This window comes from Anolis carolinensis, chromosome 1 (genome assembly GCF_035594765.1).
Source record: "Anolis carolinensis isolate JA03-04 chromosome 1, rAnoCar3.1.pri, whole genome shotgun sequence".
Classification (NCBI taxonomy): domain Eukaryota; kingdom Metazoa; phylum Chordata; class Lepidosauria; order Squamata; family Dactyloidae; genus Anolis; species Anolis carolinensis.
Window position 1 is genome coordinate 70384876 of NC_085841.1, and position 22928 is coordinate 70407803.

A 22928-nucleotide genomic window follows, 5' to 3' on the forward strand; every position below is an offset into this window, starting at 1 on the left:
AGTGACACTGTTTCAAAGCTATGCCATGACACCTTTTAACTGTATTTACAGACACAGCTGTGCTCCAAAGTGCAAAATACACAATATAATAATATGTGTAGAGTGCTGGTTTGTGACCTGAGAGATCCAGTTACCTGTCTCTCCTCAACCATAGAATGTATCTTTTTCATAACCTCCATATGAGAAGTTGGAAGGAAAAGATCTGTGGACACACAGTGACAGGCATCCATCCCAGTGGTCTTCCAAAGATCTTATTGCTGTGCATATAACAAACATACCTGTTTGTTGTCGCTAGAACTGCAGTGTGAGTTATATTAGTGCAGGAATTATGTCAGATTGGCTTGATTGTAAAAAGTATGCTTCTCACTGGAAACCTCTTCACAGATTGTTCCCATCAATGGAAAAGAAATGGAAGCAGTTTTCCCCACTTCCCCTTCCATTGAAGCTGCCTACATCCTTCAGAGAATAACCTTGTGGAAAGGGGGCTATTCTTTGTGTCTCCCATTTCCCTCACAAACTGTTCCACCAACATTTGGTGGCATCTTGGGATGACCCCTTTAAATCAAGCATACACTTTTAGCAACGTGTCTGGATAAGATACAGCCTATGACCCCCAGACTTGCTGAAATTGTTCATAACTGTTCTGGAAGAAGTATCTGTGTAACTATAATGTCTACTCTGTTTGAGCAGCAAACCCAAAAGTCAAGCTATAGTGTGTACTAGAGTCACAGTAGTACTATTTTTCTGTAAACATGCTACATCAGGATATTATTTTGTTCTGTCACACAGGAATGTTTAGTACTGCTGCAGTTCTGATCCACCTTGAATAGCTCAAAATAAGAATTTCACTGAATGACATGGGAGCAAGGCCATTTTCATGCATTCATCTTGAGGATAATGATTCATCTAAGGGATAATAAATACACCTCAGTGGCATGCTCCACAGATTTACATGTAGTCATTATCTTCAAGATGGAATACCTGAAAGGGGATTTGAACAGATTTAATTCCATATACCTTTCCTTCATTGGGTTATGTGCTCCAAAATATTTTTTCAGTATTACAGCATAATTTCATTTTGGGTTCTGTGTCAGTTTGTGATATCTATGATTTTCCCTTAGCCTTTGGAAATAGGGGAGGGATTAGTTTCTGAAGGTGGTACTATAAATACAGTCTGTGCTGTATTTCCTTGCTGCTAATTTATTTTGGAATTTTCTTTTAAAAATCCTTTATACATACTAGTTTTATTTCTTTGCAGTACTAAACATTGGTTCTGTCATGGCTGGCTGTGGTGATATTCTTACTTAGTCAACATGTGATGGTTGGCCTGAAATGCCTGAAATCCCCACAACTATAGACCATTGAATCAACGGGATTATATAAGTATTAATTCACCATTCTTTATTTGATTCTAATGACCTCTTCTAGCTGAAATTGCAAATAGTTTCAGGTCATTGTATATAATTATAGTAAGTAAAATTGTTTGCGTAAATGAGTTCATTGATAATTTAGGAAAACAAGTTGGCTTATCTTTTTGAGAATTGTGTCAGAAGCTAAAACTTGGAGGTTCTAAAAAGTGGTTTTTGTTTTTAGGAGTACAACCCCTACCTTCCCTGCACTGATGTTCATGGGCCTCACCAGTTTGTCTTTCTGAAAAATGGGCAGTTACTCTGTGAATAGGCCCTTCCCACCTTGAATAACCTTTTTGTGATGGTCCCTTGACTTCTGGCAAAATTCCAGCTATGACCACTGAACCCCAAAAGGTTAGGGAAATTGATATACTCCCCAATTTAAGTAGATATATACTGTTCTAAATAATTTTTAGAACGAGGCTCTTAGAATGAAAGCCCTTGAAAGAATGAAAGATACTATGGTACTTAAGGAGCCTCCAGTGGCACAGTGGGTTAAACTGCTGAGCTGCTGAACTTGCTGACCAAAAGGTCAGCAGTTCAAATCCGGGGAGCATGGGGAGCTCTCGTTGTTAGCCTCAGCTTCTGCCAATGCAGCAGTTCGAAAACATGCAAATGCGGGTAGATCAATGGATACCACACTGGTGGGAAGGTAATGGCGCTCCATGCAGTCATGCCGGCCACATGACCTTGGAGGCAGAGCTGGCCCTAGGTAATTTTCAAGTGTAAGCTTTGGGGAACTCTTCCAACTCTGGGATCCTATTCATATTATTATGCAGAGTCTGGACGGCCATCTGCAGGGAGGGCTTTGATGGTGCCTTCCTTTTTGGAAGAAGGGGGCTGGGCTGGATGGCCTTTGGGGAACCCTTCCAACTCTGGGATCCTATTATTATTATTCAAGGGTCAGACGACCATCTGCAGGGAGGGCTTGGATGTGGCTGGGCTCACCTCCATGGTGATGAAAGCCACCAGGCTCCACCTGGGCCTCACGTGCAGCATGATTTCCTCCTTCTCATCCCGCAGGGGCTCTGGCTTCAGCGCCGCCCCGGGCCCTGCACTGCCTCCCAGCCAAAGCCCAGGCACAACCACACACCCCACCAGGGCACAACCATCTCACCGGGGAGGTGGTGGGGCCTGTCCGTGACGCGCTCCCTGGGCGAGGCTCCTCTCCCTCAATGAATAGCCTTGCCGAGGGCTCATCCGGGAAGGGAAAGGGGGTTGAGCGCCTGAATGACGGACAGCCAGGGGCTGCCAGTCATTCAGGCAGCTCCTCCCCTTCCCTTCCAGGCACCTCACGAGCGCCCCTAGTGATTGGGTGCTATATGCAACCACTTACTTTGAGTATACCTTCAGCTGCCCCCGCTTGGAGGCTTCTACAGACATTGCCGGCTCTTGAGCATAGAAATAGAGATGAGCACCACCCCCCAGAGTTGGACATGACTAGACTTAACGTCAGGGGAAACCTTTACCTTTACCTTATGTTACTTAAAGTTAAGGACATGGTTAGCCTGAAACCAAACTTATGTGGGAATAGCCAAACTGGCATAATTAAGCCAAAAGCACATCTTTATGATCTTTTTTTTTTCCTTTCAGGACCCCTGTGTTGGTATTCCCATGCATCCATCGCCATGTCATTTGCCTAGACTGTTTTCATCTGTACTGTGTGACAATGTTGAACAATCGCCAGTTTATACATGACCCTGTCCTTGGCTACTCCCTTCCATGTGTGGGTAAGTAGCAAAGAGTGTGCACGTGTGTGTAATTTGACAAAATACTGTGGAAAAATATTGGCTCAAAAAGTAAATATCTTTCTATCACTGTCTTCAAATAAATGCATGCCCTTATGATTTATTTTAGCATTTGTTCCATTTTGATGGGCTGGCTATTGCCTTTTGAGAAAAAAAACCCCTTTTACAGTAGCACTTTGTTTCCTTTGTAGTGCTGGAACTTCATTCTAAAGGGCATTTTCTTATATAAGCGTATGCATACATATTTTCACATTAGTCTTTCATCATCATCAAGTGTTAAATGATGATAGCTATAAAGTACAGGGGAAAAAGAAAAGCCGAATGACCTCCACATCTCTTCTTTCGAGTCAAATAAGTTGTTAACTTCTTTGGCCTATCTTCAAGAGCTAATGGGAAAAGTACTGCAACAGGAATTTCAAATAACCTTTCTGGCTGGCAAAGTTATCTCTGTTAATTACCACTCTGCTGAGTGCAAGGCTGATATCCGAAAGCATTTGTTAGGCCGGGTATCCTTTCTGCTTGACTAGGGAAGGCAACATGGATTGGATGCTGCACTAGACTGCCCGTTCTGAAGCAGTTCATCAAGTGGATAAAAATAAATAGTGTCTGTCTTTGCAAAAATCAGAAATAATTTTATAAAATAGTTATTCAGGAGACTATTCCTATGAGCTATTAAATTTCAAATTTGCTAATGGGACCATGTCATATCCTTCTTTTGGGGCATAATGAGCGGAAAAGAAGATATTTGTCTTCATTCTTTTGTGCTGCTGAGCAATTAATGTATGAAAATTGTAGATACACTATTTTTGACAGTGGGATTGGTGTCATAATTTTTTTCTTTGAGGAAGAGTTGAGGAACCAGTGACCTTGAGGCTGTGCTTGAACTCTACCTCTCCACCTTTGGTATTAGCCTTGCTGGCAGGCTATAATGGGAGACCGAGTCAGAAGTACCTGAAGGTCACATGTTTCCACAATTTTAACTAAAAAAAACATTGAATTTGGGATTGGGACAATATTTATTACCCTTTACATTATTTCAGTTTACATTATTTCAATACAGAACTGTTTTTACCACTGACCAAAAAGGGACTGTCTAGCTCAGGCAACAGTTTACAAGAAATCAAATGCACACAGCAGGAAATTCCTTTTCTTTTTAAATATACAGTGTTTCCTCACTACTTCGTGGTTCACTTTTTGCGGATTCACTGTTTCATGGTTTTTCAATGAACTCTAAAAGACTATTATAAATCATAAAAAATTACTAAGGAAGGAAGGAAGGAGAAGCCAAAGGGAGAGAAAAGGAGCCTAAGTGGCAACGGGAGGAGAAGGAGGCAATTTATCAACACACGATTGGTTGATAAAAACTTAAAATAGTGTATAACTACTAAAATAATGTATAAATATTAAAATAAATATAGTGTCCCTACTTTGTGGATTTTCACTTATTGTGGGTGGTCCTGGAACCTAACCTAACACTGTATAGCTATAATAATTTTACCATAGCTGTAGGAAATGCAATTTTGATTGTCCTGGTCCTGGTACCAAATTTTCTTAATCTGATAGTTTTCAAGATGGTACATAATTTGTGTGGTTTCTGTGACATAAAAAGAACAGTATATTACGTTGTGTTGTGCTTGTTGTCGTATGGATCCTCTTTGCTCTACTTGTTGTTCTGTGCCTTAAGTTGATGCGAATTCAAAGCAACCTTTACATTAGGACTTTCTAGATAAGATTCCTCCAGAGGAAATTCAACATAGCTTTTCCCATAACAGGGAAAATGTGAGTTGCCCAAGTTGCACTAGGGTCAAACCCTTGTGCTGGCAAGACTGCTGACCTGAGGGTTGGGTTGCTGATCTGAAGGTTGCTGATTTGAATTCGGGGAGAATGTGGATGAGTGCCCTCTATCAGCTCCAGCTCCCCATGCGGGGACATGAGTGAAGCCTCCCACAAGTATGGTAAAACATTAAAAAAACATCTGGGCATCTCCTGGGCAACGTCCTTACAGACAGCCAATTCTCTCACACTAGAAGCCACTTGCAGTTTCTCAAGTCGCTCCTGACACAGACACGCAAAAAAAAAAACCCAGTGGATTTCCTTAATTGAACGGGAATTCAAATGCTGGTCTCCCAGTCTTAGTCCAACACTCAAAATACTACACCATATTGGCTCTGCTTAGTTTGATGCTAATTTTAGCCAAAAGCAATCTCTTGATGACATGATTAACAGTCATATATTGCGTTTACTGACAAATTCCCAATTTTTTCCAGATATCCATAACGTTATTTGCATCTCTGTTATCTTTGGTTCCAACTAAGTATTTAACCTGTAGTACATCTTAACCCACGTGTCTATCTGCTTATCATAAATGTACCAATAAATAAATCTGCTCAGGGTCTAAATAGAGTTTTATGACAACTGTCCCACTCTTTCTTGTTTAATGAAATCAAATCTTGTAAGACTATGCTTGGAGGAGGAAAAAGTGGAAGAAGGGAGGGACACATCTAGTCAAATCTGATTTAGTCATTACTTCATTGAGCTCCATGAAGTTGATACAAGATCATGTTGCCTACTACGGTGCCCAGGAGCAGCATGTCTTTTTTTGCTACCAAGACTAAATACCTCCAGTGGAATTTAGAACTAAATTACGGCCATATCTTGTGTGACAATCTGTCAGTATACACTACAGTCAGCAATCTGGGGCAACAGAAAAAGAGAAATTGAAGTTCATCCCAAGTGAATTGCATTTTCAGTTAAAGATTTTCCTTTCCATAATTTCTGCTTATGACAACAGCAAATTAAAATTTGAAGAAGTGCTTGGCATTGGGTTAATGGAATATCTTAGATTAGAATCACCATGAATATAGAGTAGGGTCCATAAGGAATGAGAGAATATTATAATATTCATGTAATAATAATGTATTATTGCTTAATTTCAAGGAAGAAATTGGGTTCCTTGCTAAAACTGAATAGAACCACCTTACGACTACAGGCTTGTGTTCATTTTTTTTTCTTAAGAGTTTTATGTAAAGACTTAGATATTTGTGGAGTATTGCAGTATTGTGAAATCCTCTTGGTAGTTAATATTTCATATTTTAGAGTGCTGAAGTAAAAAAAACACCTCTGTATCACCAGAATTTTACTTTTAAGTAAGATTTTTATTTATAGTTGTAATATTTTTCCTTAGTGTTTCTCAGAAGTACTAACAGAATAGTTTGATTGTGCTCCATATATATATATATATATATATATATATATATATATATATATATATATATATATATTTATTCTGAATGTTTTGAAGTGGAGCTAATTCAGGTACAGTTAGAATCTCACTTATCCAACCTAAATGGGCCGGGGGAACACTGGATTAGGGAAAATGTTGGATAGTAAGGAGGGATTAAGGAAAAGCCTATTAAACATCAAATTACATTATGATTTTACAAATTAAACACCAAAACATCATGTTTTACAACAAATCAACAGAAAAAGCAGTTTAATACACGGTAACATTATGCAGCAATTACTGTATTTACAAATTTAGCACCAAAATATGTATTGAAAACATTGACTACAAAAACATTGACTACTAAAAGGCAGACTACGTTGGATAATACAGAATGTTGGATAAGCAAAGGTTGGATAAGCGAGACTCTACTGTATAGCTAGCCATTGTAAAGCCACACTAGTATCATAGATATAGAGCTCCTAAAAGTTACTTTCTTAGACTATACCTGACAAAATTTCTTACCTAAAAATGGCAATGGTCATGTTGGCTAGGGTATTTGGGAAGCTGATGCCCCAAAATGTAACTGTTCCCACTTTTGCTCAATAGGGTTAGGCCAGAGCAACTTGAATATGAGATGTGTTAGTTCTCTTCAAGTTGTATGTGTTTAAACATCTTCAAACTAGATGAGAAGTTGTAGTTTTACCATTAATATGGATTAGTTTGCTTATGTGTGTAAATTCCTACTGTTCATTCTGGTTATATTTTGATAAAATGTATGTAGCATAACTATTAGCAGTTTCCATCAACATTGACACTCTGCTTCTGATCTTAGCATGGGAGTGATCTAAAGGATTTTTAAAAGGAATACCTGTCATTGTTTCAGTCTAGAGGTCAAAACACGTACAAGAAAAATAAGAGGAATTACTCTAACTGAGAAAAATGGCCTATGCTCAGCGATGCATAGTATATTGGCCATAACATTTGCAGTGAAACTATATTTAATACAAGTAATTTATGTGCCTTAATAGTAAGTCTGTAATCTGTAAACTAGAAGAGGGACAAGTAAAGTGTGCCCTGCATGTGTTCTTGCCAATATTCATCATCACTGGCTATACTAGTTAAAAAGCTACTGTTAACTAGTGAATAGCATGTGAACTCCTTTGGCCTTCTTCGTCTTCTGGGCCATATGTACCAACCTGTTATCTCTCCTAGGATGGTCATTGTTCTCTCTGTGGTTCCTTATTCTGACTTCATTTCTTTTAAAATCTTCTGCCTGGCTTGCTATTCCTAAATTCTCTCTTCTGTTTTTTTTTAGTCAAGATGCCAGGAGTAAACATGTAACTTGGTGCAGGCAAAGCAATGCTTTGTTCTAAGTTGTTGTTCCTGGTCTTTCCTACGACATAGCAGAATTGATTATACCTGATATCTAGTCAGTCCAACTTGGCATAGTGTTCAGGCTTCTGCCTGCTGAGGCATGAATATTTTAAAATAGTTAAGTCAGATGGAACAGGTGTGACTCCTTCCTGTTATGTGAATTGATCCTTAAAAGACTGCGGACTGGGTTTTTTATAGTTATGATGGGACAACAGTACAACTTCTATAATGTTCTTGTCTAATAGTAACATTATGATATCAGATTGTATACTATTCTTGTCTATTCCATCCCTCAGTATTAATGAGGTTCTGTGAGTGCTGACCTCTAAATATCTTTGAAATAATTAGCAAGATGCTTAGAGTTAGGTCGGCATGTGCATGGAAGCCATTTGCACTTATTTAGCCAGAAGGAAGAGTATTGAAATTCCATTTTTAACTTAGTGTAGAAAAATATGGAGCACATTTTAACCAGAATATTATTCTATTTTGGATACAAAATAGAATAATAACAATGTGAGCTTACAGCCCATGAGAAAATATAAATAAGGGAATATAAATAAACTGAAAATAGCAAGAAAAAACATAGGGGGAAGGCTGCAACCTTTTATACTGTTGGAAGCATTTTCGGGGGCGGGGGGAAGGCTATCAAAATGTGAAGGGAAGTGAACTGCTTTCATAGCCATGTAAGAACACTGATGGGAATTGGTGCAGGCCATGCATATTTAAATGGTCTCATATACCATTTTCTACCACAGCATCTTGGGTCAGGAGGCTATATTTAGTGATGTGTTCCCATGATATTGGAGCCTTTCCTATCCTCCAAGAATTCTCAAAGAATATTGACAATGGCTCTGAGATTACAGCTGCCAGTATATTTATTACTCTTAGCTGGAGTTCATTTGGCCCTGGAGACTGGAATTCATTTAGAGTATTTGGTTCTCATTTACTACCTCCTTACCTTTTCTGGGTCATCGTTCTGTTACTGCATGATTTATTCTATTTTTACAAGTTAGAGGACTGTTGTCCTTTTGAGAGAAAACCACAGCAAAGAAAAAAATTAAACAATGTAGCTTTTTCTGAGTTCCTTGTTAGCATTACACTATCTTCTCTATGCAGTGAACATATTGGCTCCTTGATCTGTCTTTTGTTCTGAATGTAGCCATATAAACAAATAAGCTTTCTCTCTCCATCATGATCATCATCATCATCATTATTAATCTTTCTAGTGATCCTGAGCTCATTCAGAAACCCTATCTGTCCCCTCCTGCCCTCCATATCACAGAGCTACAACATGAGTCCTACCTGTCCATTATTAGCCAAAGAGGAGGGGGAGGACGAGAGTAATCCTCTTACTTTTCCCCCTTCCCAGAGCATCCTGCCGCCCTGGCTGACATCACTGCAGATGACAATGGACAGGTAGGGATAACAGGCTAGACTCCTGAAACACACAGAGAGAGAGAGTTGGAACAGTGACTGCCATCCTGTGTTGCTGGACTGCTTGAGCCCAGGAAACACAGGCTGGCAATTCGAATAGTTGTGGTTGGTTCCCGGCTAGCACAGAGGGTTAAACTGTCTGGTATAGAAGATCCTGCTGACCGGAAGGTTGGCAGTTCGGATCCGGATGGGGGTGAGCTCCCGTCACCAGGCCAGCTTCTGCTCATCTAGCAGTTTGAAAACATCAATGTAAGTAGATAAATAGGTACAGCTTTGGCAGGAAGGTAAAAGGCAACCTGAATAACATGCCAGAAAAAAATCTGACCAAGAAAGGCTTCCATGGACGACAGGTTCCTCAGCGTGGAAAATGAAACAACAGCACCTCCCCATGGCTGACTCGAGAACAGCCAGATTTCGGAGATGAAAAGAAGGAAACCTTGCTTCTGTTTATGTACTTGTCTATCAACTATCTATCAAACATTGAATGTTTACCATATATGTGCCTGTAAACCACTTTGAGTCCCCTCGGGAGACAGAGTAGGATATAAATAAAGTATATTATTATTATTATTGTTGTTGTTGTTGTTGTTGTTGTTGTTGTTGTTGTTATTCCATTCTAAAACTTGGCCAGCTGTTCAAATTTCTGGCCAAAAATTTGGACTATAACTGAAACTTGGTGGACGTTAAAGTGGTCTTGCCCCATGTCACCCTTCATCAGCTCCTTGCAGCTCTTGGCCACCAAAGGGTTCATCCAACCCTACACCAAATTAAATGGACTATGTACCCATGACCACTCTCACACATTACTTTCACAATGATGACACAATGTTAATTAAGATTGAATCCAAAATACCTTATTACCTTGTTACTTTCTCTGTCTTCTGTATAATGAAATTATCTGCAAGACTGATCACTGGAGGGACGGATATTAGAGGCAAAGATGAAGTACTTTGGCCACATAATGAGAAGACAGGAAAACTTGGAGAAGATAATGATGCTGGGGAAAATGGAAGGAAAAAGGAAGAGGGGCCAACCAAGGGCAAGGTGGATGGATGGTATCCTTGAAGGGACTGGGTTGACCTTGAAGGAGCTGGGCATGGTGACAGCCAACAGGGAGCTCTGGCATGGTCACAAAGAGCCTGAAGCGACTGAACAAATAAACAACAAAGTGAGGAAATGGTTGGGCTATACATTCTTGGCAGCAAATATTATGGTGGATGAAGTTTCCCATTGCTACTAGCACTCTCCAATTTGAATATTTTGTTATTTATTTTAGGAAGGCATCATTCAGATGTATAATCTGATGAAGGGAGTGGGACTGTAGTAGATATCCTACTTAGTTTTTCTTTTCTGACTATGAACTTCATTGCAGTTTGTAACTACAGTATACATTTCATAATGTGGCTTCAGTTTAGCAATTTTTCAAAGAAGAAACATTAAATGAAATAAATCAATGTTATGTATTCTTTAGTGGAACTTTGAGACAAGATAAAACATTATGTCATTTGTTATTGTTGAAAGATTACTTGTATTAAAGTTTCCATCTTGGTGTAGTTTTTGATGCTGTTTCTTAATAGGTGCTTCTTCAGTTAACTGTCAGCAGACAAATAAGCTCAATTTTAGACAAGTATCCTGACAATAAATTGCTTTTCTGTACTGTGGTAACTTTAAACTAGTTAATAAAATGTATATTCATAACTTAAGACTATATTAAATTTGGTTTATTTTAAATGGTGGTCAACAAAATTAACAAAAAATGGTCTAACAAATAAAATGTTGATGGTAATGCTTTTCAGGCAAATACGTTAGTGTGTTCCTGTATAGTGAAAAAAAATTCAGCACCAATACAAGAACAACTGGGTGTTCTGGAAATAGTTTAACCCATCTTGTACTGTCACATTTTTTTTTTTAAAAAAAAAACTCTTTATTTTATTATGTTTACTTTAGCCAACTTCAGTAATAGTTATTAATGAGCAAATTTTAAAATGGTAAGTACATTTCTGGGAATTATTTTTGTCCCATTTGGTGAGGAATGCAAAGCAGTATTTTGAGGAAACTGATTCAAATTAATTTTATTTACAAATATTACAATATCTATAATGGGCTCCATTTCAGGATAAAGGCATCATACAAATGCAGTAAAGAAATAAACAATGGTAAAGGCTGTTCGACAGAGGAATGTGCCACTTTGGAGTGTGGTGGAATATCCCTCTCTGGAGATTTTTAAACAGAGGCTGGATAGCCATCTGTTGTAAATGCTCTGATTGTGTATTTTGCCATGGCAGGAGTTCGGTCCTTGTGATCTCTTTTGTTTTTGACTACAACTCGCATTGGCTCTAGTGAGCATAGCTGATACCTTGGAGGTCTACATGATTCCCACCCAGTTCTGTGTAGAATAATATGGGATACTTTGAAAGAGAGGAAAATATTTTCTCTGGTCAGAAAAAGACAACAAAGCACTTGAGGTTTAAATGAGAGCCTGATAATCAAGGATGAATGATCTGAGTGTCAAATACTGTAATATATTTACTATTTTGAATGGTGCTTGAATAATGTGTAGCACAGTGACGAATGGAAATGTTCCATAAAAATAATGATAAGACAAGTTCTAGAAATTCTTATAATTGCAATACTATAATTATACAGAGAAAAGTACTGCAAGAACACTCATAATATCAGTAGCTTTTGATAAACAAGATCAGAGAATGCCTCTGTCAAGAAAATTGCTGAAATAACTAAAGATGCAATCAATTTTTTTCTTAGTGAAGGAAATCGGTTTACATTTCTTTGGTTTATATGTTTCTCCATTTTTGTAATCCAGTTCTTGACTAGGAAAATAGGGGGAAATTCATTCTTAAGTATTAAAAGGCAATTTTATTACAACTTTGAGCCAGTCCCTAACACTCACAGGGGTTAAGGGCATTTAAAATATGCCCTTAAATCTCCACTTCAAGCTGGATATAGAATCTCATTGAAAAACCTACAAATGCCTAGATGAAGCTGACTATAGAGTCTTATTATGGGACCTAGAGATTTCTAGAAAGAACATATCAATTTGATTCATGAATAGTCATATCAGCAAAAGTGAGATCTGCAAATGTTGAGGGAGGATTAACTATATTTACAGATCGGTGAAAAAATCGAATATTAAGTCCAAAATATTATTTTGGATACATTAGATCAGGCCTTTTGGAACATTTTCCACTCACAATCTCTTTCTACCCGACAGTTATTTTATGCAACTCCAGATATACAACTACATTAAATAAGTTAAAAAATCAAACATTTGCTCATAATAAATTGGCATTTTCAAGGCATTCCAAACAGGCTGATTTTACTTTTTATTAAGTACAGTTGAACAGTACTGTTTCTGCTAACAGGTTTATGTAAATGGGTAGCATTCAGAAACCTTTTACTGTTGCCAATTTTTTGCAAACTCCATTTTCTCTTATGGGACTCCATTTAGGTTTGAAACCCATAGTTTAAAGAAGTTGTGCTCTAACAGATTGTTATTATTACTTCTTACTAAATTTATACTTTGCTTCTATATCTAATAATCTAACAATCTGACATATATTTGTACTGTATGTGTATCAATATTTTTAAAAAGTCATTTGCTCAGACACCTGCAGTGTTTTCATTTAGGATATTTAATTCAGGGAAGCTCTGCTTCAGGGCATTTACAGAGAGTGCTTTTACTTGTAGTTAAATTATCACCTGCAGGAGCTGACCTTAAATTTGATCACATACATAAAAGTGGAGGTGAGAAGCATCTAATCTTCCATCAATTAGGATTCCTAATGAGCTGATTCATATCTGAGAAACTGCGATGAGCAGAAGTAGTGTTCATTTGGGAAAATCCTTACCAGGTGTGTGCTTCCTACTGCTTGCCTGTAGTAGACAAGCTCCAGGGATCAAATGGTCTGTGTGTGTAGACTCGCGAGCCCTTGATTAATATTCCTAGATTCACTTTTTGAGCTTTGGTCTCTTGCTTGGCATCATTGCTATATCATGGAAGCAGTGAAGGATGCTCTCCTTTGACTATGAGTTGGTTTTAATTAAATTTCTCTGTCTGGAAAGTGAAAATCTAATTTTCCTTTTGACATTTTCTATATTATTACTTAGACAAAATTATGAAAATAATTAATCCCCGTGAAGCAGACGTCGGCCTTGTAAGAGGTATGAAAATATTACATATAAATAATACCACTAATCACCAATCTGTTATAATTTATTGATGTAAGTTCTTCTTGCAAATCTTAAATCAAATTTGTTCTTGATGTAGCAAATGATGCCAAACTACTGCAAAGAGTAGATAGATACCAGTAAATGGCTTTATGGTTATTTTGAGTCTTTTTTGGCGTCTAATCGTTTCCAGTTGTGAAACCGCCCTGAGTTCTCCTCAGGGGTGAGAAGGATAGGATATAAATAAATAAATTCTTTCATCTGCAAGAAATATGTTATTAAATGGGGCTGATTTCCCATCTTTTTCCATATGTTGTTAGACAGGAATTCTCAACATTTCTCTTCACTGCTGGCTATGTCTGCTGGCAGTTGCAGTGATAAGGAAATTTTGGCATAGCCACACTTTAGTGTCAAGTGCTCTGTGTCAAGTATTGGCCTTCAATGTATAACACTACAGCTAAAAGAGTGAAGATTACACTGCAGCACACCCCGAACTGCAGCTTCCTGATCTCTGTAACTGAGTACAAGTAGTCTGATATATTGACTCTCCTGCTGACTGGTTTGGACCTTTGGTTTCAGAGCAAATGATCTCATGCTGCCATTGCTTCGGTAACTGAAGAGTTACTCTAAGTGCACAAGAATTATTTATATATCTCTAGATGACTTTTCTGTTACTGGAAAATTGTATAAAATGTGAGAACTCTAAACCCAGCAAGTTCAGTGTCTGATCTCCTCTTCTTACACAGTTCCTGGGTACAGATGGGCTGCACCTCACAATGACCATGAAGAATATTTTTGGCAAAAACATGGCAAATCAGAGCAAGAAGGCTTTGAACTGAATGCTTAGGGAGTCAGAGATGATAGTTCAAACATGAGCCCAAAGGCAATCTCTAAACAGAAGGGTGTGAATTATAGAGTAGAAGTTGAGGAAGAGGAAGCCATACTAAAGCCCAAAGTAAAATAAAAATTGAAAATAAAAAAGGCTTTAGATCGATTCACCAATGCACAAAGTAGAAAATAAACAAGATGAGCTTAAAGTCCTAGTGCGAAAAAGTAAATATCGGAATGACTTTATCAGTATAATGCAAACTTGGACGAAGAGTTGGTTACAGGAATCAAAGCAGTTAGTATTTATGTGACAAATTCTGGATTTTAGGAAGCAGATTTTATTAAGTTCATGAAAATACTTGACAGAATCCCTCAGCCCAGAGACATTAAAGAAAAAAGGCCTATGGCAATAATAACAAATAATCAAGAAGGAGTTGCTGAAAACACAAACACAAACCATACCGTAAAAGAATTCAAAAGGAAACATCTGTATATAAACCAATGTGGTTTATAAACTTGAGAAGTAAGTGGGGGGGGGGGGGGAGAGAGAGAGCATGTATGAAGAATGGAAGATCAGATCACTAAGAAAGAAAATCTTGAAGAAAGGTAAAACTCAAAGTAATCTGACAGTGGCTAGGGAAGCAGGATGCAACAAATAGGGACTTTTCTAATACATTCAAAGGACGAAAGTGGAAACAGCATGACCACCAGCCAACAAGAATGCTCAAATGCTAAACAGATCACACAGAAAAGGCTTCAGTTTTTTTCACACATCAGTAGAGAGCTTGATAAGGAATCTGAATTTTAATCAACGTTGAGAAGGAGCTAGTTAGACATCATCTAGGATCTTCCCAACAGGCCCTATATCCCAGGATCTGATCCCAGGTTTTCTGTTTATCCCAGATTATCTGGCAGTGGGGACTCATTTAATCCAGTTTAAAACAGAAAACCTGGGATCAGATCCTGGGATGAAGGGCCTGTCTGGAAGGGCCCCTGGTTAACTTAAATGTGCTTGGTTTGGATTTCTTTTAAGCTAATCAGTGGCTTTATTTTTTCTGAACAACCCTACTAAAGGACATAAAGGGACAGTGATTCTTAGAAGTGAAATGAGGATGCTGGTTTCCTAGTGGCAAACTGTATAGTTCAAGGGTGTGGAACATCTCACTCTTCAAATGTGCTACTAAACATCCCATCAACCAGCACAATTAGTTATTTTGGCTGAGGCTGTGAGATGTGCAGTCCAACAACTTTAAGAGGGTCCCTGCTATAGCAGTCAGACAAGGGCCTGTTCCTTCACTAAGAATGGTCAGATTTCTTTTGGAAAAAATATCCATCATTAACATTCAGACATGAAATCTTTGGCTGCAGACAGATAAGCTGTACCTCAAAAATTATGCAGACATAATAAATTCTGCTATATTATAGGATACTGTGCCTGACAAAGCACATCTGCTTTACAGCTTAGAAAAGATCAAATTAAAAGATTTTGAACCATCTTGATATATGGTAATATATATTTTTTATTTTCTTAAGTCCTTTGAAGATATATTATTTCTAAGGTGTGATCTCAATCAAACAAGCAATTTTGTTAAATTTTGTTAAATGAATGCTAAAGACAGTATAAAAATTTATTGAACAGTGTCTGAAAACGTCACACTGGTTTTTAAAGTACTATTAGAACAATTCTTTAGAATGTTTCATATCTTATTCTCTTCAACAATATTTACTTAAAGCTCATGTTGATATTAAAGCTTCCACATATTTAGGATTAGTAGGCATTTCTTAGTCCCCTTCCACACAGCTGTACAAAATCCTCATTGACCTAGATTATATAGCAATGTGGAATCAGATAACCCAGTTCAAAGCAAATATTATGGATTATCTGCCTTGATATTCTGGGTTATAAGGGCTGTGTAGAAGGGCCCTTAGATAACTTTCCCCTGTCCCAGGATGGGATTAGAGTGGCATCAAACTGCATTAATTCTATAATGTAGATGCACCCCTAGTCCTGATTTTTTTTTTTTAGAGATCAGTGCTCTATTTAATTTGTGGTGACTCTCTAAAATCTCATTTTGTACCACAAATTCTAACACCTAAATTGTGGGACTTTACATCTATCAATAGCAAAGTCAGACTGATTCCAGTGCCTGGGAATCCTAATGTTTAGGAAACAATGCTGTATACTGGAGAATGCAAAATGGCAGGTAAACCATCAATACTACACTACTACAACTTGCACAGACAGATACTACAAACAAACAATAACCAAGAATACAAAAAAAAAGCAATACCACATCCATCACTAATAATACATTCTAGTCCCATTTTTTGTGCTCACAATGGGTGGACAATCTCGAGAGGACATTAGTCAACAGCTCTACTTTGGATTCACCCCTTTTCTCTGCTCACAAATAGGTGGACAGTCTTGAGAGGACATTTGTCAACAGCTCTACTTTGGATTCAGGGAGAATTTATAGCTGTTGTGTGTCATCTGAATGTAAGGAGATTTTAGATAGTAGACATCCCTATGCATTTTGTAAGAACTATGTAAAGCTGGTTGTGCATTTGCACTTACATTGAGTATGCCTGATTTTCCACCTACCACTTCAAATGTGCTTATTTTGATTGCATACCACAGTCACACATTTTATCCCTTTTTTCTAGCTGAAAAAAATGGGTGCAAGTATTATTCAGTTTAAAAAATTCCAGCTAAGGGGTTTCACTCAGCTGGCAACAAAGTGAAGTCCTATAGCTCAGGGGTCCCCAAACTTTTTAAACAGAGGGCCAGTTCACTGTCCCTCGGACCGTTGGAGGGCCGGACTATAGTATTTTTAAAAAACTGAATAAATTCCTATGCAGTGCACACTGCAACATCTTATTTTGAAGTAAAAAAACAAAACAGGAATAAATGCAGCCTCAATGTTAATCATAATCATAATAAAAATACAGAAGGTTGGAAGAGACCCCTTGGGCCATTTAGTCCAACCTCTTTGTGCACCAAAAGCACTAGCAAAGCACCCCTTAATAATTAATTATTAATTACATAATAATTAAAATACCTTTATAAACAAGCAAAGCTTTGGAAGGCGTGCACCAGGCAGGGGCCAAATAAATGGCTTTGATGGGCCACATGTGGCCCCGGGCCTTAGTTTGGGGACCCCTACTATAGCTGGAAAGGGGGTGAGCAAGTGAGCAAGCAAAGTGTGACTATTATGCAAGGAACACAAAAATGCCAATTTTGCTACTCCAAAAATAAGAATCTGATTATTATGCGGTGGTGACTATTGTGCAAGGAAATATGGTGTTTCATAGCATAATATTTGAGTTTTGGAGTATAAGCAAAGCAAAGTCTGCATCTGATAAAGCAAACTCATTGGTACCCATTCAGTTTTTTCTAGTTAATTTTAAAGATGCTACAAACTCTATAGACTCTATCCCACAGTGTGTGTGTGTGGGGGGGGGGGGGGTGTCATATTACTGTCACATTATGCCCCATAGTGTTATAAAGGATATCCTTTCATTTCTCATTCCTCTTCACACATTATTTTTTCTTGACAGTTTTACCAAAATTATCATTTTTTAGGTTTGTCCCACAATCCAGTGTTGTCCCTGCCCAGTCTATGTTTAAAAGAAAAAAACCTTTGGGGGGGGGGGGGGAGTGTATGAGATACTTGACTTTCCTATCTGATTCAGCTACTCTAGAATAGACCCAAGCAGATGATCTTAAATATGACACCACTTGAAGGAAAATCTGATTTTCCCCTCAGGTCCTGCTACTCTAGAGTAGACCCAAGCAACTGATCTTACACCAGAAACCACTTGAGGGAAAACCTGACTTTAAAAATTCCCATGCCAGGTTCATAAAGCAGGATTTTGGGAGAGAAATGTCAATGCTTGTTAGCAGACTTCCTATAGGAATGCCCCTTACTCCACATCACTGAAGTGATTCAACAAATCTGACAGATCATATTGCATATGTTTTTCCCTGTTTTCACCAGTACCACAGCAATTCTTGAGCTTAGGAAACAATCTCTTACCGTATTTTCTCTTCCACCCCCCCCCCCACACACACACACACATTTCCGAGACACTTCTCTGACAAGGCATGATGGGTTCTGACAAGAAGTCCCCCTGCATCGTGGGATAGGCCCCGTCATATCTTGTCATCTTCCTGTCTTTAACCTGTTTAGAAATGGGGGAAACTGTGGGATAACGTCATAACACAGCCATGATTTTTGAATTCTAACAATAACAATGTGATGCTGTTCTTCTCTTAATTTCTTGTAGTCTCAAAAGTACTACTAGATTTAATAATAATAATAATAATAATAATAATACTTTATTTTTCTATCCCGCCACCATTTCCCCATAGGGACTCGGGGCGGCTAAAATGGGGGCGCAGCCCAAAACAGAACAAAGTATAACAGTTTAAAAGATTTGCATTGTTGTTATTGTTGTTGTGTGTCTTCAAGTCATTTTGACCTATGGCAACCCTAAGGTAACTGTATTTTCTTGGCAAGGTTTTTTTAGAGGGGGTTTGCCTTTGTCTGAAGGTGAGAGGGTGTGACTTTCCTACAGTCACACAATGGGTTTCCATAGCTGAGCAGGGCTTTGAAAGCTGCTCTCCAAAGTCATAGACCAATGGTTCTCAACCTGTGGGTCCCCAGATGTTTTGGCCTTCAATTCCCAGAAATCCTTACAGCTGAGATTTCTGGGAGTTGTAGGCCAAAACACCTGGAGACCCACAGGTTGAGAACCAATATGCAAGCCATTACACTATGCTGACTCTCCATAACACTTCACATACGAAACTAACATACTACACTCCTCTGATATAACATTAAATACTGTACTCTTGTGTTCTCTATTTTCTTAACTCTAGCCCCCTTTCCCCATCTGGCAGCTGATGCAATAAAATGCAACTGCATTCATGCCTAAGTGATTTACTGTAACTGTCATTGTTACGATTATATGTCAGATTCCATCACATTATGACAGTTGTGATTGACTTATTGATGACTCTATTAATTTAGTTGAAAGGATATACATTTCAGTATTGACTTTCTAGGGTATTCATTTATAGGTCTGGCAAGTTGAAAAATACCATCTTGTCCGATTTACAGCTCTTTGGAATCAACAGCCTTTCTAGACATATTAGCTTTACCCATTATTAGGGGATAAAACTCAATTAACACTTGCAATCTGTACTGCGAAAAGAAATTTCCCCAAGGTATATATATGTTGCTTAATAGTATTCCTAGCCGCAGTTATATCCTGTCTTTATTCAGTAGGTGAAAGCTTTAGGCATATTTTAGTAATATAAAGAGAACTGGGTTGCACTTCACATTTTGCAAAAAATCAATATACAAACACATTGTTTTCCTTCAGAAATTTGGTGAGGGCAGTCACATTATTCTCATTAATCGTCTCTTTGTTAAAATCAAGCCAGAGCAAACTTGGGAAAATATAGGACATGGAAAGTATAGTATATTCAAAAGAATCTTTATCATTTTAAATCTTTTGACATAGTGGAATTCAAAACAGGTTTTCTATTAAAGTGTCAATCAACCAAGAGTTGCACCACTAAGAATAAGTTATATTGGAAATACTAAGGTGCTATGTTTGCTGCTTTTAGCATTTCTCTCATATTTCCATAAACAGTTATATGCAGTTTTCAAGAATTGTTCATAAGGCAAAGGCAACTGCTTGTGATTTTTCTGCACAGCACAGAAAACATGCATTTTGGGCAGGTAATTTATTTTCTAGGGGAAAGGAAATATATCTTCTCAAAATGCACTGATTCCCATGCAAAAATATTGCTTTATATGAAAAAAATACATTTCCTGTTTCAAACCCAGACTTCTTGAGTAGGAATCAAAGTACCTGTGCAGTCTGTGTAAATCTGAAAATCTACAATGTGTTCTGTCCAGAGAACATGCCGTTTGGGGTGGAAATTCTATTTTCTTTGCACAAGGCCATATTTTCTTATGGAATCTGCAAATTTTCTATGTAAAATGTTATATATTCTATTTTCAATATCTAGACAGTGAGAATTGTGGATTTTGTACAGATCCCTGCCTGTCATGTGTTTTTGTTGTGAAACATTGCTGCACTATTACATTACTGTACTGTATTACATTACTGTGTACAAAAAAATAAACATCATCATCCTCATCACAAGTATTACAGGCTGAGGTTATGTGGCTGCGATTAACAAAATTGTTTCTATTTTGTGTAAGAATTTCCACCTAGGCCACATGAGAAACACACTGTTCTACAAAGTTCTGCTACAAACATATTGAAAGTGAATATTAACTGTAAAGAATCAATGCCTGTTCAGAGTTTTGCATATACGGGAAAAGATAGGTTTGACTCTGGCAGAAATGGAAAAATATGATCTGTAGATGCAATTCAAACAAACACTGGAAAACTCAATATAAAATCATAAGAAAGAAGAACCATATCTTTTCACAAATCCCTACTAATGTGTTTTGCTGCCAATTGTCACTGGAGAGCTCCACCAAATTCCATTAAGTTCTGCTATTTTGCACAGTAAATAGCCATGAAAATGCCATGGTACTTAGTACAAATCCTTTGTCCCCTGCTAACACCTTCTATTACAACCGTCTAATTATCGTGTTCAGCAGTAACCTTTGGAGACTTCCATAGGTAATTAGAACTCCAGAGCTTTCCCACAATAATCCAAGAAGGACCTTTCAGTAAGAAATATTACGTGATACTAATATTCTTACAACCACAGGTTCCCAACTGTAAATTGTTTCAGTTCATAGGAATTTACAAAGGTATATGCATAGGCTCTTCTTAGGAAGGTTTTGAGGTGAATGAATTGCAGGAATAACCACAGAAAGAATTCCAGGGGTTAATTTATTTATGTCTAGGAAACCTTTCCTTTGGCATCTGTTTAAAATCAACTGCTGTAGTGTTTACACATGGCCATCTATGAGCAAATTAAAATTAGCGCAGACTGTCATCATGAGCTCTGTTTCACAAATAAATACAATTGTAAGTTTCATTAGCAATAGTGATGAGAGGGACTTATTCATCTCCTCCTGCATACATCCCATTGATTGGATTCAACTTAAAAACAATTTTAAAACACATTTTCAAAAACCTAACAAGATGCAAAATTAAAACCTTAAAGCATACACCATTAAAGATTATTTATATTTTAGTTATTTAATTTATATACCACTCTTCTCCTCCAGGGGGACCCAGAGCGGTCTTATAAATGCCACATATAATACACCATGGGGCCCCTGGTGGGACAGTGTGTTAAAGCGCTGAGCTGCTGAACTTGCAGACCAAAAGTTCCCAGGTTCAAATCCCAGGAGCGGATTGAGCACCCGCTGTTAGCCCCAGCTCCTGCCAACCTAGCAGTTTGAAAACATGCAAATGTGAGTAGATCAATAGGTACCGCTCCAGCGGGGAAAGTAACGGCGCTCCATGCAGTCCTGCTGGCCACATGACCTTGGAGATGTCTATGGACAATGCCGGCTCTTCGGCTTAGAAATGGAGATGAGCACCAACCCCCAGAGCCGATCACAACTGGACTTAACAACAGGGGAAACCTTTATCTTTACCTTTATAATACACCATGTAGTAATAACTAAACATAAAACACAAATACAAGCCGGTATCCAAATCAAATTAAAACAATTAAAACCATGTGACCATTACAACAGGGAAACTTTCGAGCCAAAGTCAGGGCGAGTCCATGTTCGACTTAATATTAATTCACAGAATACATCAGGTCATAGCAACTCATATCTTGGATGGGCCAAAAGCTTGGCCCCACATCCAGGTCTTCAGCTGCTTCCTAAAAGACATGAGGGAGCTTCCCTAATCTCTCTTGGCAAGGCGTTCCACAGTCGCGGGGCCACCACTGAAAAAGCCCTGTCTCCCGTCCCCACCAACCGCGCCTGTGACGGTGGTGGGACCAAGATCAGGGCTTCACTCAAAGATCTTAATCTGGGGGACGGCCCATAGGGGAAGATACGTTCTTAGAGGGTAAGTTGGATCAGAGCCGTTTAAGGTTTTGTAGGCCAAAGCCAGCACTTTGAATTGTGCTCAGAAGCTAACAGACAGCCAGTGGAGCTGCTTCAACAGAGATGTTGTACGCTCCCTGGATGTCTTTCCAGTTAGTAACCTGGCTGCGGAACGTTGGACTAGTTCCAGCTTCCGAACAGTCTTCAAAGGCAACCCCACATAGAGTGTGTTGCAATAGTCCAAACAAGATGTAACAAGAGCATGGACCACCATGGCCAAGTCAGGCTTCCCAAGGTACGGGCGCAGTTGGCTTACAAGTTTGAGTTGTGCGAAGGCCCCCCTGGCTACCACCGAAACCTGGGGTTCCAGACTCAGCAATGAGTCCAGGAGGACTCCCAAACTGCAAACCTGTGCCTTTAGAGCAAGTGCGACCCCATCCAGGACAGGCTGTAACCCTATACCCTGTTTGGCCTTGCGACTGACCAGGAGGACCTCTGTCTTGTCTGGATTCAACTTCAATTTGTTCTTCCTCATCCAGTCCGACACAGCAGCCAGGCACTGGTTCAGGATTTGGATTAGCAAGACAATTAGCAATTTCCAACAGATTGTGTAAGATGTACCATATATAGCTTTCATCTAATGCCTTTCTGAATATAAAGGTCTATATTTGTGTAAGAAAAAATGTAGGGAGGGTGTCAGCCCAAGACAGATTTAGCT

General features: G+C 38.4%; 1 protein-coding gene across 4 annotated transcripts in view; it reads left to right on the forward strand.

Moving 5' to 3' along the window:
- prkn (parkin RBR E3 ubiquitin protein ligase) overlaps window positions 1–22928 on the forward strand; it is a 990653-nt gene that overhangs the window by 657137 nt on the left and 310588 nt on the right. For all 4 annotated transcript variants that reach the window (XM_062968968.1, XM_062968967.1, XM_062968966.1 and 1 more), the window contains exon 7: window positions 3003–3139. In XM_062968968.1, coding sequence (XP_062825038.1) covers window positions 3003–3139 — 137 coding nt within the window. The remainder of the gene's footprint in view (window positions 1–3002; window positions 3140–22928) is intronic.